The following is a 17255-nucleotide window of genomic DNA, read 5'->3' on the forward strand; positions in this document are numbered from 1 at the left end:
GCGGGATGCTCAGGTGAGCGGTTGTCCGGTGGGAGCGTTTTTGGGTGCCATGGTGCGAGCGTGGCTTTCACACCCCATCAGCTCCCAGCAGGGACGACGGGGTGGATGGCCCTGCAAATGACGGGCAGGGCAGGAGGTGGCCGGACGGTCCCTCAGCTGCAAGTCGCGCTCCAGCAGTGCCAGCAGAGCACAGCACCCTCTCCCCGATCCCCTCTGCCCCTCTGCCCCACCCTGCTGCAGAGAGGACCCCAGCCCCAGCACTGCACAGCCCAGGACTGCGGAGCTGCAGGTCTGGATAGACAGGCAGAGTCGTCCTGCTCAGAGAAATCCCGCGGGCTGCCCCCTCCAGCTGAGACCCAGTGGCCCGAGTTGTAGCACCATGGCTTTGGGACGGCACTGGGGCTTCAGGGTGGTTACCAGCGCTTGGTTATCTGGGTCCCCAGCAGGGTCTGGGATTGCATTTTAAGTCTCAGGCTCAGATGTGATGCAGCCATTCCTCATGCTCCAGGGAAACAGGATCAAAGTTTCCGGGTGCTGCTTTCTCCCCTTTTTCGGCTGCTCCAGGCTCAGCAAAGTGCCATTGAAGACAGGAGGACTTTCATGTGGGGATTTCTCTTCTTTAGATCTTCAAAGAAATCCAGCAATCAAACAGGTAGTTGTGGAGGCACCTTAAAATAAAAAGCCCTACTTTGAAAGCATCACACGCAAAAGAAACATCTAAACTTTGTTGTGTTAATTGTTCTGGCGCTGAAAGTTACGACAAAATGTCTTAAAAATATTTTTGGCTCTGGTCCCACGATGCATCAGACAGACAAAAAAAATGCTCAAGCAGAAAACCTGAGGAAAAGAAAACCAATGACAGGAGATTTCTACAGGAAGGAACGGCAGCGTGCCTCGGTCATGGCTGTCGGGGCGATGACAGCCGGCGGGCAGCTGATAGCAAAATGCCAGAGCACCTGGGGCATCCACCCACGTTTCCTCGAGCCGCTTTGTGCCCTGGGCATCGTTAGGAGCTGGTTGCAGACGAGAGCAGGCTGAGGCCCTGCCACCATCTCCTTTCCACCAATATGAGAACGGTTCTTGCGAGCGCCAGCAGAGATGCCATCTGCACCCCTGTGCTGCTTGCAGCCGCGTTCTCAAAAGTTATATGCAAGTGGCTTTTGCTGCAGGCTGTCCCTGGGGGTCGCAGGCATCTCCCCCCTTGAAGGTACATGTCTCCCTTCCGACGCCGCATCCCCCCCCCCCGAGCCTGCTCCGCCTGCCCCGCTCTGAGCCCCAAATATGGGCTTGGCGCATCCGGGCCCCCCGGCACAAGCCCGGACAGGAGCAGGGCACCGCGGGGTGACTCAGGGCCCCGGCAGCTCCCCGGGGCCAGGGGAGCGCCGACGGCTCCCCTCTGCCGGGAAACCCGGCCCAGCCTGGGCAGGAGCTGCTGGGAGTGGCAGCGGAGCCGCTCACTCCCCCTCCTCCAGCCAGCCACCCAAAATACTCCTTTCTCCTCTTTTTCAGGGCACACGGGCCCTAGGGGATCTCATGGGCGTTGCACAGGGCTGTGGCTCCCAAAACGTCCAGATGAGTGGGGGTTATAGGTGCGTGGTGCAGCACGCCTAGGGTGCAAGTGACCCACCGAGCCACGGCCATGCCACCCACCCCAAACCCCCCCACCTGAAAAATATCCCTTGAAATGCCCAGTTTTCATGACTGAAAATCCCCACACCTGCTCTTTGGCAATGTCCACAGCACCAGTTGCTAGGGTGCAGCTCATGCGGGTGCCCCCAGTAAGAAGCCAGTGCCCCGAGGACCAGCAGCAGAGGGTCCAGGCTGTCCCCCAGCAGCCACAGTGCCTGCTGCGGGCTGGCTTCACCCAGGTAACCCCTCGGGACAGTGACAAGCAAAGCTTGCACAGGGCTGGTATAAATCCTCAGGGCAATATGCTGCACTCCAAGCACTCCAGCATCACCTCATCATCCGGGACAAATTATCTTTGGGTGTTTCTCCCTTTTCCCCTCTCCCCTAAGCCAACCTGGCAGCAGCACAGCTCCACTCTCACATGCTGAGGCAGCACTGCCTGCGCTGGCAGCAAATGCAGCAGGTCGGCTGAAGTCACCCCCAAAAAATGGCATTTTCTCAGCAAGATGCCGCTGAGGTCATTTTCACCCGTTTCAAACACCCACGGACGGGCTGGGGCTGTGCCAAGTGGCTCCCGGGAGCTCGGGAGGCAGGAGGGAAGTAGAGGGTTTGCAAATACTCAGGATGAAAGGGCTGAATAAAAAAGAGCCGTTAATAATAGTCGTGGCCTGAAAGGGGGGGCTCAGCCCCTGGCTGTGGGGGGCAGCCGCCGTATGGGGGGCAGAGGCAGCGGAAATCAGGGCTGGGATGAAAAGGCTGTTTCCAAGGGTTGGCAGGGGAATGCCGGAGCATGGGCACAGCGCAGGGAGGGGGCGTCAGGAGAGATGGGGAACAGTCGCTGCGGCCCCCTCCTACCGCCTGCGAGGTGCCTTCGGGCCAAGACTGCCTCCTTCACCTGCTCATCCAGCCCCGGGAGCCTCTGATGGTGTTTCTCACCCGTGCGTGTTGCTGCCGCCCAGGACGGGGTGGGCAGGGGCTCAGCTCGCCACCACAGCCCCGGGAGCTCAGCTGGGCTGAGCCGACCAAGACACCGCTCCTAAACCAGTGCAAACAGCAGCTGCCGCCAGCCGGGACATGCGTGATGGGGCGGTCAGCGTGCACCTCGCACCCATGTGGTGCCCACCTGGAGCTGCCGCAGCTCAGCCCAGCTCTGAAGCCAGCACGCAAGAACGTTTTTGTGCAAATCATTAATGAAACAGGGCTGCAGCGCCCCAGGATGCTCCAGAAAACAAACCCACAGATGCTTTCCAAAAAGGAGTTTCTGTCCCTCAGTGGCTATTAAAAACCCAGCCGGACCTGACCTCCACCTTGGGATGCTCCATGCCCCAGACTCATGGGTGCTGCAGCCCCCAGCTCGCCCCATCCCACCTTGGCAGCTCACAGGGCACCGGGACTTTGCCCTGGCTAAGCTGGATGCCCTCGGAGTGGCTTTTAAGTGCTCTGGCATTTCTTAATGGCGCGGGAAGCACGTGGGGAATGCGCGGCGGGGGGCAGAGCGTGCATCGCCCCCCACAGCTTCAGCCACACGGGATGAGGGGTGGCATTCCTGGCAAACAGCCCTGCACCCTGCCCCTGCAGCTCAGCCTCTCCATGGCAGGGCGGAGGAGACCTCAAATGTCTCCCATTAACCCAGCTGGAAACGGGAAATCATTACAGTGCTTTATAAAGCAATAAAACTGGTTTCAATACCACAGCAGGAGAAGATAAAGGAAGCTGGAGGAAAGAGCTGGAGAGGAGACGGCCCCATGGTACCTGCCACGGCCGAGCTCTGGCTGCTGGGGGTCAGCCTCGCTCGGTCCTTCCTTCAGCAGAGGCACCTGCAGGCATGCTGAGAGAAGAGGGCAGCTCCCCCCAGGAGGGAGCTCCTGCTGCCAAGACCTGCAGCTATTTCACAAATCTAAACCCACACACCACCAGCGTTGTGAAAGTGGTTTGGAAGCAGAGGTGGGGCAGCGGGTCCATCATCCTCAGCAGCCGCCCACCTCCATCATACCTTCCCCCAAACTCTGGGCCCTGCTCATTCATTCCCCTCTGGGTCAGGGGCACAGCACCAGCAGCATCACTGCACCAGTGTCGTGGTACCCTGACAGCAAGTCCTGCCTCCAGCCAGCCCCGACTCGCTGCGTGACGCAGCGGCAACTGCTCAGCCTTACAAAAGCTGGTCACCCTCCCCAGGGGTGCTGGGCCCCCCCCATAACAGATATGCCAAGTTGCAGCTCAGCACCATTCACCACTGGCAGGAGGCACCAGTTTAAGCCCACGCAGCAGCCTCAGGGCCATACAAAGCCCTGTCCCAGCACAAGCCCTGAGATACCAGCCCAGGACAGGGAGCTCAAGGCGGCGGCAGCAGCAGCAGCAACACCCCATCACCTCCCGGCCCCTGAGCTGCAGTGGCACAGCAATCAAGAGAACAACTCAGATCGACTGTTTGCTTTTAATTTAATGGTTTTCTCAAGACAACTTTGTAGGAAAGAGGAGAAAACACACACACCCTGGAAAAGGGGAAGGGCCAGCAAACAAAGGGCAATAGTGCAACGGAGCTTTGACGTGGGGCACATGAGACAATGGCACAGATCCCTCCACCCCCCCCCCCAGTGAAAAACATCTGGGTGGCCGTTACGGAGCCAGACACATCCCAGGCTGGTGAAGTCTTACATCAAGCCAGACAAAGGCAATAAATAAAGAAGCAGTGTGCCTCAAAGGCACTTTTTTTTCCTCCTTTCAACATTAGGAAAAAAAAAAAAAAGATGTTGGCATCAGTTTGATTCTCAGACTGGGGTTTCAGCCAGATCCAGTTGGGTTTCTCAGTGCAGGAGAGGGAAGAGCCAGGGCATGGGTGGTTGGACCCCGTTGCCAGCACATCCTGAGAGCCCAGCCCACAGACAGCAGCCAGGGCAGCACCTTGCAGCCCCTTGCCAGCACCCTGCTGCCTCTCCAGCTTGTTTGAGGTATATCACCTGCCCCATTTGTTATCTTGTGCAGCCAAAAAGATAAAACCAGTGCAAAGAAAAAAAAAAATCCCCCCATCCCCTTGGTTTCCCCTCCCTCCCCAAATGAGATGAACCTGTTTGCAAGGGAAGGATGGCAGCAAGGAGCCTGTGGGACTCCCAAGCCCCTTCACTCAGGGTTTTGGTCCATTTAATGTCCTGGTCTTGGGGTGTCCCCCGCCAACACCCACAGCTCCCTCCCTGCCTGCACCCGCACTTCTCCCCGAGGGGCATGAGGCTGCAAAATAAATACGTGGGACGTGGCTCAGCAGCACCAGCAGCTCCAGGGCAGGGAGGGCTCAGCCCCCTCCCCAACACACACCACCCCAGGGAGCCCTGCTGGGAGGTGCCCTCAGCTCAGCTTCATGCCGATGGCCACGGCACGCCGGTAGACTTCAGTGACATTGTCACAGCCTGCCAGGGACAAGCTGCTGTCTCCCAGTGGGCTCCGGCAATGGGTCACTGTCCAACGGCGCAGCCTGCGCCCTTCCTCCACCTCCTCTTCCTCCTCTTCCAGCCGGAGGAGGTTGTCAGCAGAGACGCAGCCCCGCATGACCCCGCCGCCATGGGAGACACGGGTGGGCAGGTCGAGCTGGTCGAAGGACTCCGTGGAAAGGATGCTGTCCTCGCTTACAGCATTGGATGGGCGGGCGCGGGGCGGCTGGGGCAGGGGCACCTCGCTGAAGCTCCCGAAGCTCCGCCCGGGGGGACTCTCTGGCTCGGTGCTGCTAGAGGAATACTTGCTGTTCTGCTTGAGGATGCCTTTCCGGCGGGCGGGGAGCCCCTGGGGGCCCTGCTCTGGGGAGGGGTTGTCAGCAAACACGTTCCCATCAAGGTCCAAGCTGCCCGCATCCAGGACATCCCCAGACTCACAGCACTCCAGGGATGAGTAATACCCTGACTCCCTCGTCGAGGGCTTTTTAAGTATTCCCTTCTTGGGCATGGCCGTGGGCACTGCTCCAACGTCCCTGCTGCAAGGCAGCATCCCAGAGGAGAGGACCCTGGTGAGACTTGCAGCAGCCACCTCGCCATCCTCAGCCCTCGCCTCTCCTACAGGCACTGCCAGCGGGGGGCCGGGGCCAGGCACCTTCTGCTCACAGGAGTTTCTCTTCTTCAGGATGCCCTTGGGCCGCTTGAGGATGGACTTGGAGGGGTTCTCCGGAGCCAGGGCCACCTCCTGCAGTGCGTGGGAGACATCGTTCTCCTTCTTGGACTTCTTGAGGGAGCGCTGACGCTCCAGGGCCACGCTGGGGATGTGCTGCTTCAAGAAGCATCGCACCTTGGAGCTGTTCTCCAGGAGGGGCCGGGAGGAGCGGCGAAGCCACTCTGCCACCGTGGACAGGGGGGACTCGCTCTCCCGCAGCAGCTCTTGCTCCCCGACGGGCACTTTGTAGCCCCAGTTGACCCACCAGTGCGTGGCGATATCCTCGATGGTGGCACGGCGCTCCGGGTTGACCATCAGCATCCACCGGATCAGCCCACAGGCATCTGGGGAAGAGGCAGGTCAGGCACCGAAGGGAACATGCAGAGGTGGGGGATGCACAGGGTGGCAGGGGTCTGCCTACCTGACAGCTTTGTGGGCTCCCGGTAGTCCCCACTCGTGATCTGCTTGACCAGAGTCTTGTAGTCATGGCCATCAAACGGCATCGTGCCATGGACCAGGATGTAGAGGAGAACGCCCAGGGACCAGCTGTCCACCTGCCGGAGGGACAGATGAGCCTGGAGGGGAGCAGCAGGACCAGGCTGCCCTGGCCCCCACCCCAGCTGGGCAGAACCCCCTGCCAGAGCCTCAGCAGCAGCTTCTGGGGTGGCAGCAGCCACAGGGGAGGAGAGAGCATGGGGAAGGACCAGCTCCCGCCACCTGCATCCCACCACATCTGCTCTGCTGCGGCTGCCGCACACCAACCATTCGGTGCTTGGTCTTAGGGGACCTGTTACCCCAAACCACATGGGTGGGGCTCTGCCCACAATGCTCCACTGGGAAAACACCCAGTGCTTCCCCAAGTCAAAGCAAAGTGGCAGCAAGACATTCCCCACGCAGAGGGTGAGGCACAACCTACCTCTGGGCCCTTGTACGGCCTCCCATTGATGATTTCGGGGGATGCATAGAGAGGGCTGCCACAGTAAGTCTGCAAAAGTTTGTCCTGCTGGTAAACATTGGACAGGCCGAAGTCTGCAATCTAGAGAGACATTTATAGCTGTTATCAAGCAGCAAAATACCCTTTGCAGGCGGAGCAGCGTTGCCACCTGAAACTCTCCAGCTGCCAGCTTGGCTGAAACCAGGGCTGCCCTTGGCACCCTGGCCCTGGGTGCTGTCAGCCTCCTCAAGGAGCAGCAGCAGCCTGGCTTTCCACCCCCAAGGCTGCTCCTGCCCCTTTCCCCATCCCAGAACACTCATCCCAGCCACCACAGCAGCTGCCCTACAGCTCTACCCCTCCAGCCCCATCACTGGCATACCGGGAGCAGAGGCAGCTACAAATGTGTGGTTAGAGGGAGAGCTGCCAGGCTCTCCTCCAGCTCATTTGCAGCCACATGAGGCTGTTTCGGTCCCTGTTGGCTCCACCTAGCACACAGGCATTCATTACCTTCTTTACACCCGCCACCTCTCAGTGAGCAGGAGGTACAGTCCCTGCTTGCAAGCTCCCAATTGCAAAATTACCCCTTACAGAGATAAAGCCCCGCAGCCTGTTTATCACCGACCGCACCGATTCCCGGCTGCGGCCGTGCCCTCCCTCCCCAGACAGCTGCAGAACTCCCAGCAGAGGTGAAAAAGCATTGCTGGGGGCCAGCGGAGCCGGGAGCTGCCCTGCACCTCCCTCCGCCAGCCTGGCTGGTGCATATGGAGACCAGGACATTCATTGGGAGAGTTATTTCTTGGCTTTGGCCTTTGTGTTCAGACTTTGCCCTCTTATCAGCAGTCACGCATACAATTATGGCTTTAATAGGTAGCACTGAGGCTCTGCCTCTGCGGCCTCTCCCGCTCAGCTGCCAGGCACAGACAGCAGTGGGCAGGGACAGGCGCCCTCCTGGCTCCCCCTCTCCTGGGCAAAGGGCAGCGGTCCCAGACCTGACAGATGCTTCCCAGAGCTGTGGGGAACCACATGTCCTGGGGGAAACTGGGGTGTTGTGGCCACCCCCAGTTCATCCATGCTGGGGCAGCATCCCTTAGACCCCTTTGCTGGATGACACCCAAAGCATGGCCAGGCTCTGCCAGCCTCTCACCTTGATGTTCCCATTTCCATCAAGAAGGATGTTCTCCAGCTTCAGGTCCCTGTGAACGATCCCATTCTGTGCGAGGGAAGAGAGCGCTGTGTTTAGTTTATAGCACGATTGAGGAAGGGCAAGTCAGGCTGCACGGCGAGGTCACTGCTGTTCACCAGCACATCATGCAAACAGGGTACGGTGACGGCAATCGGGGAGCAGTAAATAACACTGGGTAGATGAGGGCAGACTGTAAACCACGTACTGACATGGGTGCTACCAGCTCCTCACGTTGCTCAGGAGCATGAACAGGGTGGCACCCTGCACCAGGTGTCATGCTGGGCTCCTGCACCCTCCCCAGCCAGCACCCATGAGAGCAGCTGGTGCCAGCTCCTGCTGGGGCATGGTGGGCACAGCTCCATGCTTTGCCAGGACCTGCTGCTGCCCAATTTCCTTTGGGTTCAGGAGGTGCCCTGCAACCCCCCGCTTCCTCCCAAGGGCACGCAGGTACCCAGGACCGAGGCACGAACAGCCATGGCCTTAGAGCATCCTCCTTGGGGACCCACAGGCTTGAGGGTCCTTCCAGGGCAGGCACAGCTCATCCCACAGCCCCAGACAGGACCCTGTAGATTCACACCCCTTTCACAGGACAAGACAGGTGATGCAGGTTTTGGTTTTCAGCCCTGGCAGACAGCCCTGGGTGTCTCCCTCTGGGCAGTGGGACAGGAGTCGATAACTCCCCAGCAGGGTTAGTCAGCCCCACACCGCAGCAGCGGAAAGCCAAGGCAAGGACTTCCCAAAAGCTGCTCAGGCACTCCCTCTGCACAAGCCTGAAGGCTGCTGCACCCTTCAGATAAGAGGCAGGATTAACCCTTTTCCTGGGAAAAGCCAATGACCACAAGCTCCATCCACCTCCCAGCCCAGGCTGAGCTTCCCTGTCAGGCACTGAATCTGTGCCCAGCCCCGGCTGCTGCACCTCTGCCCAGGGCCAGCCCTGCCGAGCACCCAGGAGCCAATCCCTCCGCTCTCCCCCGCGAACAGGCGGTGGGAAGCATGGTGCCAACCCACCTTGTGGCAGTAGTAGACAGCCGACACGACCTGCCGGAAGAAATGGCGAGCCTCCTGCTCCGTCAGCCGCTGCCGCTCGCTGATGTAGTCATACAAGTCTCCCTTGCTGGCATACTCCATCACGATGACAATCTTGCTGCTGTTCTCAAACACTGCACAGAGATGGGAAGCCACAGGGCGTTAGCAGGGGTGCTCAGAGCTAAGGGACTTTTAATGAGCAGGTGGAGCCCTGGCTGACTCTAACGCACTGCCCGCCCCATCGCCTGTGCCCTCAGTCCATTTTGCAAAATGGAAGGTGTGGGGGGGGGGTTTCTGCAGGTCAGAGGGGGGTGACCAGAGCTGCCTCCCACAGTGCCACCGGGGCTGCTGGCCAAGCACCCCCGCAGCCACAGAGCACAGGAGAAAGGGCTCTGCTCTGCCAGAAGGATAGTAAGACGTGTAGTTCTTTGCTAGGTAGAGCCCTGCCAGGGAGGAGGGTGACAGATCTACCAGCTGGCAGAGCCAGGTGGCCTTTCTGCACGTTCCCATTGCTCCCAACAAGGCTCCAGCCCAAGCCAAGTGATGGAGCATTTTCTTCCTGTTTGCAGAAAGCTACCTCAATACTTTTTGAATTCCAGCAGTCAGCATGACTCAGTCCTTACAAACACCGTGTATGAACTGCCAATCCAGTTGCTTTTGTTTCGAGGACAAAAGGACTCTGGATACCTCACATACACCAGCGAGGCGGCGATAGCACACGCACAGGCCACACGCCAGCAGCGAACCCCAGCAGAGCCAGCCCCAAGAAAGAGCGCAGGGCACACCGGGTTTGCAGCCAGAAGGCTCGGCATTTAAGCAAAGGCTGATCCAGCTGGACATTGGCTCTCACGTTCTAGCAACAACCGAACTTAAATTCCCCTTCAGTTGGTGTTGCCCCAACACCCTGGGAACAAAGCCCAGCCCTTGGCCATAAAGCCAAGCTCAGCAGCACCAGGAGCTCTCCCAGCACCCCGTGGTTTGGTTTTCTGTGCCCCAGGGGAGGGAATGAGGACTCTAGTACCGAGATTAGCTCCTGCCTCAGGCTGAGAGCAGAGCCACAGAGATTCCCACTGCTCCAGCACTTGCTATGGCGAGTGTCCAGCACAACCGGAGCCGTACACGGAACTGGGCTTTGCTGGGGACCCTGGCCACCGGCTCCCCCCCCACAGCACAGCCTCTCACCGGCAGCAGTACTGAGGTTTCCAGCCTCAAAAGGCCATGTAAACTTTTGGAGCTGGCTTCCCTCTCCAGTCTGGAGGGGAAACGGCTATTTCTGGAGCAGGTATTTCCCCTCGCCGCTGCTCTGCACGCAGGCGGGGGAGTGCGGTGGGGAAACCATAGCCCGGCAGCATCTGCTCTCTCTAACCATGAGTCACCAGCACAGCACAGGCAACGGCAAACAGCTTCTGCTCTGAACAAGCAGAGGGAGGAGAGCAGCAAGCACGAGCCCCACCGCTGCAGAGCCTCCCCTGGTACCCAGCCCCGCGGCAGAGGCTCTGCTCAGGAACGCTGCTGGAAAGGGGTGGGGGGAGAGGGAGGCTCACCTTCGTGGACAGCGATGATGTGGGGGTGATTGAGGGAGGACATGATCTCAATCTCTCTCCGGATATGGACAAGGTCCTGCTCATCCTTGATTTTGTCTTTCCGGATTGACTTGATAGCTACCTGCAGATGAGCACATGCACAGAGGGTCACCCAGCTGTCGGGGCCAGGGGCACTGGGGCTTCCCAAAGCCTGTTGCAGAGCAAGAAACCCACCCCTCTCTTTTGGGAAGGGGCTCACAAGCAAGAGATCAATGGCCCAGCTTCTCCACCCAGGCGAGCTGTATCCGAGGGCCATGCTGCACAGCTCCACTGAGGCCACTCCAATGAAAGTGAACGTATCAATTAGATTTTTTTACTTTCCAAGTCCTGTTGCTGCACACAAGGGAGAAGCTCCCCCCGCCTCCCCCCAAGGAAAACCTGCTGCTAGCCCCTACAGAGCAGCTCTGCAAGCCTCCTCCCACAGGTAGCGCAGCCCTGCTCCTCATTTATGCGCTGCAGCTTACAGGAATTGTGTCCCAGGCTACAGCCGCGCTGGACCGCGGCCAGCCGAAGGAATGCAACCTGCACACATGACTTGGAAGATAACAACAATGACGTCTTCTAGGGGTTATGAAAATGAAAAAAAAAACAAGTTTTGTTTTCCTCTCAAACACTTATTTCAAGGAGCTGATTACGTAGAGGTAAGAGAAAGTTTGGTATTGAAGAGCAGATCCCTCCTAGGCACAGGACTGTGCCCCAGCCAGCCAGTAGACCCTGCGCTGACAATGCAAGCCGCTTTCCAGGCTTTTGCTTGGGTTTTCAAGTTATCCTCTACAAGGAAATTGAAAGGGGAGGAGAAAGAAGAGTAAGTGCTGGAGAATAGATGCCTTCTAATCCTCTTTCAAAGGGGCTGGGGAGAGACAATGTGCTCCTAGGGTTGAATTTACAACTGAATCCAGCAGAACCTCTTTTTTTGTATCAGACAAGAATGCGGAACAGCATTAATCCTGTAAAGGGACCCCCGCACCAGTCTCCCAGCAACGGGGAGAGGGGCCACGGACACCCACCAGCCCCAGCTGCCAGCACAGGAGCGATGCTCTGCTCATGGCTACGCCATGCAGGGACCCTCCTCTGCCTTTGGCTGCGCGGGATGGATGCTCTGCCTCATCTCCCTCTGATTTAGGGGAGTCAGAAACCTCACCCCTCGAGACCTAGCCCACCAAGCAGCAAAAGGCTCAGAGCAAGTTTGCAGGCTTGCTAAGCAAGGCCTGTCACAGCCACAGCAAGTCACCAGACAGTAAAGCAGCAAGATCTCAGGTGCCACATCAGTGTCTTCATGGGAGAAGGACGTGCCAATTTTAAGGACTGGGATGGGCACATGAGAGATGGAGTCCCATCTCTGCTGCACTGGGCCACTTCAGGCCAGCACTGGCCAGGGCAGGGGTTGCCTCCTGTGCACTGGAGAAGCATTATGCCTGCACCAGCCCCAAAGGTTGAAGCAACCAAGCAGAATGGACTCTGGCCAAAGAAAGTTCAATAACCCAGGACCAAGTTTCTGTACAAAGCAATACTAAGGTGCTTAATAGCTTCTTGAAAGCCAGGTATTCTTTCCCCTGACCTTCGTGCTAGGTTAACAGGTTAAATTTTAACAATTTTTTGCCCCTGATTACCTGACCTCCACTAGAATGCAGGCAAAGCCTTTATGCAGCAAGAGAGCCTGTTCCTGCCCTCCCAAATTCTTGTTGACTCACTCTATTCATCTCCCCCCTAAAAGCTCAACATCCAGCCCAACAGCCTCACCATTTTGGGGTGCATGTAGCACATTTGCTTGCTGATCGAGATACTCACACACACACACTGCTGAGCCGGGGCTCAGGGCAAGACCCACTGCCCATAGAAAGACAAAGCAGCTCCAGGCTGCCAGTACGGGAAGCCTCAGGGGATGCCACTGGCCGTATTCAGCAGAGTGCCGGTGTTCGCCTAAGAGGCTGGCGGTTAGTAACCTCCAAGGCAGATGGGAGTCACGGCTGCAGCAGCGAGCGGATTTGGGGTGCTGTTGGAGCCCTGGGGCCCTCCTCGCTGAGTGCTGCCCGCAGGCAGGCCGGCTGCTGGGTAACAGCCAGGCACAGCGAGGGTACGGCAGTGGGTGCTGTTGGGGTCCGCATCTCATACAACAGAGACTAAACCAGCCACTCGGGGGGGGATGATTTATCTACCTGTCAAGCCCTGCCGGGGAGCCTAATCCCTTGGCCATCCCACCCTTTCCCAGGGATGCTGAGAAGCAGCTTTGTTCCAAATCCAGTCAAGGCGATCTCCCCTTGAGACAGAAAAGGCCATGCTCAGCCACCCTGGAGACGGGGACCAGCAGCTTCAGGGACAGACACCGTCCCCACAGCCTACACACTGCCTCCACCATCAATGCTATGATAGGAATCTCCTGCAGGAAACAGCCCCAAGAAGTCCTGCTGCAGGAGCCTAGAGAACTTGAGAGTACTTTCCAAGTCAAAAAGGCTTTTGATTAAAAGTTTTTTGGGGGCAGAACAGGTATTTTCAGCAGCTGCTGAAAGATGCATTAAGCTACAACCCCAGGCAGCACTTCAGAAGTTGTTCCAGATTGCAAGTGCAGCATTTCATGCTCCATGAAATATGGATTACAACCCACTATGGAAGAGACCAGGGTTCACCCCTTACTGGAGATCAAAAGACACTTTGCTGCTTTGGAATATTCCAGGTGCTGCCTTCCCCTTGACACCACGCAAGCCCACAAATACATTTCTGACACTGCAAGTGATTCCCACAGGAGGTCCCTCTCTCTATTTAACTTGGCTGCAGGCCAGGGCTTGGGAACCAGGCTGCGAGACAAAAAAAAAAAAAAAAAAGACCAGATGCTGCCGTGCAAACAGGTGCAGGAGCCAGTTTGCACCACCATGGCACACATTACTGAATCTTCAAAGCAAGAGACACAGGGGAAAAAGAAGAAAAAAGAACCAGCAATTCTCTCCCCACCTGCTCGATGTTTCAGGGACACAACAATTTTCCAGGGACCTCAGCAGAAGTACCCACTGAGAGGGGTGAGCATCATTTCACCTGAAGGATTTCTAATCAGAAAACAAGGGTTTTTTCAAAGAATGCTCATGAAGTCCCCAAAAATCCTCCAGCTGCAGGAGCCTGGACTTCCCTGCAGTCTACCCACTGATTAGGCACACCTTGCTCTGAGCTAAGTCCAGGTAGGTTGATTAAAATTCAGATGAAAAGGAAGCTAGGCAGTAAAATGAGATGGTTCAATATTCGGTGCATCTGACAGAGGCAGTTTCTGATTAGCCAGAGGCAAAAACCACGCACGAAGCAGCTCCAGCTTTACAGCCTCAGCCGGTAACATCGGATCCGCACAGCTCACGAGGGGTAACTGGCGGAGGCTGCACTACCTGCTCTCACACCTCGGTGTTTAGGAAGTGAAAGCCACTTAGAGAAGGAGCAAATAACAACCCAGCTCAGGATAAGCCTGAAGATTAAACAGCTCCGGAAACGCTGAGTGCTACAAGAAAGAATTTGTGGGAAGAGGAGAGATTTGTGGTTAAACCTCCTGTTCCTCCATGGCCAGCTCACCGAGGTACTAGTTAGTCGAGGTACTAGTTAGTCAAGCCTTCGACTATCTCCAGCATTTATTAAGGAGTCATTGGCCTGTATGAGGAATCGTTGGCCTGGGTATTTAATTTGCATGATAATAGACCAATGCTGCTGACAAACGAGCCCCTGTCCTAAGGGACTTCCACAGATAGGTACGTTTTCTGGCAGTTCAGAGATTCCCTGCACAAGCTTTGTTAGGTGCGAGACAGGGAAAGCCAAGTCTTCTCGCCCATCCCAAGGGGAGGGATCCTTCTAGGTCTGTGGGTGGAAGCTGCATTTCAAGGCCCTGATTATGCAGCAAAACAGCAGCTTCTTCAGGATCAGATAGGCTAATGGAAACGGCAGATCTGACTTAATTAAGAGCTGTTGCGTTACACAAGAAAACCTCTCAGATTTACAGCTGTTTTCCTTGACCTCAGCGATCCAATCTCACACCCTGCTCAGAAGAGCTCAGCCCTCAGAGCCTCATGGGGCCAGTCTCACCGCCCGCAGGTGGTCCCTCATTGCTCACCCACGCTCCCAGGATGGGATGGCACGCAAGTGGGTCTTATCCCACACCACAGGGTGCTTGGGACCGAACAGGGGCAGGGAAATCACGTTCAAATTTGTCCTTTGAACCCTTTGCAGATACCTAGAGGACAGGGCTGGCAGGACAGCAGCACCCCGCTTTCCTGGGGGTGAGGGTCCCCCACCTCTCCCTGCCCACTTCTAGGGCGCTGGATCGCTGTGCTCTGGGTTGAGCCGTGCATTGCACGGAGGCACTTGCTTTACAAAGGCTGAGGCGTTGATCCAGTGAGTCACGATTTCAGACAGACAGACAGGGCTCAGAGGGGCTCGCCTTTGCATGCGTGCCGCATGCCGCTGCCGAGAGCCACCGTGTAAAACCAGCCACGACCCAGGGCGAGAGGAAGGGAAAAATCCTTGAGACTCAAGTGCAATGTTTGCTCTTCGCTACCAGATATCTGCAGGCCCCTGTCACCAGGAAGCCCGACGCAGTCAAGTGGGTGAGGGGAGCAGCACCCCCACCCCGCTGGGTGCAAGGCCCCTCCGGGCTGTCCCTGGCACCGCTGACCCCCCCCCCCCCCACACCTGCGACCCGGGCCCGGGGACGGCAGCACCGCAGCCTCCCCGCACGCTGAGCCGGGAACGGGGCCGGGAGAAGGCTGCACCTTCCCGGTTACCGGCTGGGGAGCGGCCGGCGGGGATGCACCGGCTCACGGGGGGGAACCACCGGGATGCGGGGGGGGAGACGTGTGTGTGTGAGATGCACCAGGGTCCCGCACCGGCTCACGGGCGGGGATGCACTGGCGTGTGTGGGGGGGGAAGGATGTACCGGGGGCCCGCACTGGCTCACGGTGAGGATGCACCGGGGTGCAGAGGGGGTGGCAATGCACCGGGGCCGTGCTGCTCGGTGCGGGGGGGATGCTCAGGGATCGGGGCGATGCACCGGGGCCCCGCACCGGCTCACGGGGGGAATGCACCGGGGTGCGGGGAAGATGCACCGAGGCCACGCTGCTCCGAGCAGGGGGATGCTCAGGGGCCGGGGGGATGCACCGGGGCCCCGGACCGGCTCACGGTGAGGATGCACCGGGGTGCGGGGAGGGGAGAGGGTGGGGGGTGTGCGGGATCCTTACCAGTTTGCCGGAGCGCTCCCGGGCTTTCTTCACCTTCCCGTAAGTGCCCTTCCCCAGCGTCTCCAGGAACTCGTAGCGGTGCTTGAGGTTGTGTTTGTGATGGTGCCGCTTCACCGCCTGCTTCTTCATCAGCGGCCGCGGAGATTTGATGAGCCCCTCGGCCAGCGAGGCGGCCAGCGCTGCCCCCGGCCCCGCCGCCCGCTCCATGCCCCGCTGCCGGCCCCGGCTCCGCCGCCTGCCGGTACGGCCCAGCCCGGCCCGGCCGCTAAATGCGGCGTCCCCGCCGGCCGCGCCCCCCCCGCACCCATTGGCCGCACGGCGGCCCCGCCCGGGAGCCGGTGCGGGGAGCGGCGGGCGGGGGGGGGGGGCGGGCTGAGGAGAGATCCCACGGGCAAAGGGGTGGGAGTGGGGACCCACGGGGATCCAGGCGGAGCGGGGTGCGGGGGGCACCCACGCGCTGGGTGCAAAGGGAGGATGCGCGGAAGGCGGGGGGGGGCAGAGGCAGGGTACAAAGCGGGGGGCCACAGGGGTAGCAGGGGGTGTAAAGGGGCGTCCCGCAGACTGGGGGGAGTTACTGGCTTTCCAGAAGGTGGTGCTGGGGGAGACTCGCGTCCAAAGGCTGAGAAGAGGCGCAGCACCAGGGCACTGGGAGGATGCGGAGCAAAGAGCCTGAGTGTCCCACAGAATCCCGGAATGGTGGGGGTTCGAAGGGACCTCTGGAGCTCACCCCGTCCCACCCCTGCTTGAGCAGGCACCCCCAGAGCAGGGGGCACAGGGCCGCGTCCAGGCGGGGTGTGAATGTCTCCAGGGAAGGGACCCCACAGCCTCTCTGGGCAGCCCGTGCCCCTGCTCTGTCTCACACCAGGAGAGATGCAGGGACAGGGGGACACAGACGTACAGCCGGCCAAGGCACACACACACAGATGTGGTTTGCTGCAAGAAGCCACGATGCACCCAGGACTCTCAGAAAATAATACATATTGAGGAGAATATCAGAGAGAGGAGAGTGCTGGGCAGGTGCAGCCTGTCCACGCTCGCTGCAGGACGATGCTTTGCCCTCCTGGACACAGGGCTTGGGAGGCAGCAGCATGCTCCATGACCAGAGCTGGGGGGAAACTTCCACAGGCTGCTCAGGCGCTCCCACGCAACAGCTTTTTACAGACATTTCTGGTTACCTCTGCAGCACCTTCCCCTGTGGTCTTTTTGCCCCTGTGGTAAATCTTTGTTTTGAGATATTAAAAGAATGCAATTATTTCCCAAAGCAGCCAAAACAAAAGCTCTTGCCCAGCTCTGGCATGTGTGAGGACACACTGTATTGATTGAAGAAAGAGATAGCTACAGCATTACTCATCCCGCACTCAGACCTGGATTTTCCCACCACTTCCAGCAGCTCAAGGCAGCCCGGCAGGGTGAGGCAGAGCAGGGGCTCATGAGCGTCTGGGAGGGATGATCTAATCCAGCACTGGCCCCCCTCTGTGAGCTTTGTGTCCCCGAGCATAGAGGTGGCATAAGATTGAGCTGTGCAACGGCCCAGCACCCACTCTCAGCGTATCGTGGCCATGCCGTGT

General features: G+C 58.5%; 1 protein-coding gene across 1 annotated transcript; it reads right to left on the minus strand.

Annotated features, from left to right (window-relative positions):
• Positions 1 to 4032: 4032 nt before the first annotated feature.
• Positions 4033 to 15917, minus strand: NUAK2 (NUAK family kinase 2). Its single transcript, XM_064472050.1, has 7 exons — positions 15688 to 15917; positions 10448 to 10568; positions 8886 to 9037; positions 7839 to 7904; positions 6677 to 6796; positions 6182 to 6314; positions 4033 to 6104 (listed from the first exon to the last, which is right to left on the minus strand). The coding sequence occupies exons 1-7, from the start codon at positions 15892 to 15894 to the stop codon at positions 4969 to 4971; spliced, it is 1935 nt and encodes a 644-aa protein (XP_064328120.1). The 5' UTR covers positions 15895 to 15917; the 3' UTR covers positions 4033 to 4968.
• Between the last annotated feature and the right edge of the window lie 1338 nt (positions 15918 to 17255).

This window comes from Phalacrocorax carbo, chromosome 23 (assembly GCF_963921805.1).
Source record: "Phalacrocorax carbo chromosome 23, bPhaCar2.1, whole genome shotgun sequence".
Classification (NCBI taxonomy): Eukaryota; Metazoa; Chordata; class Aves; order Suliformes; family Phalacrocoracidae; genus Phalacrocorax; species Phalacrocorax carbo.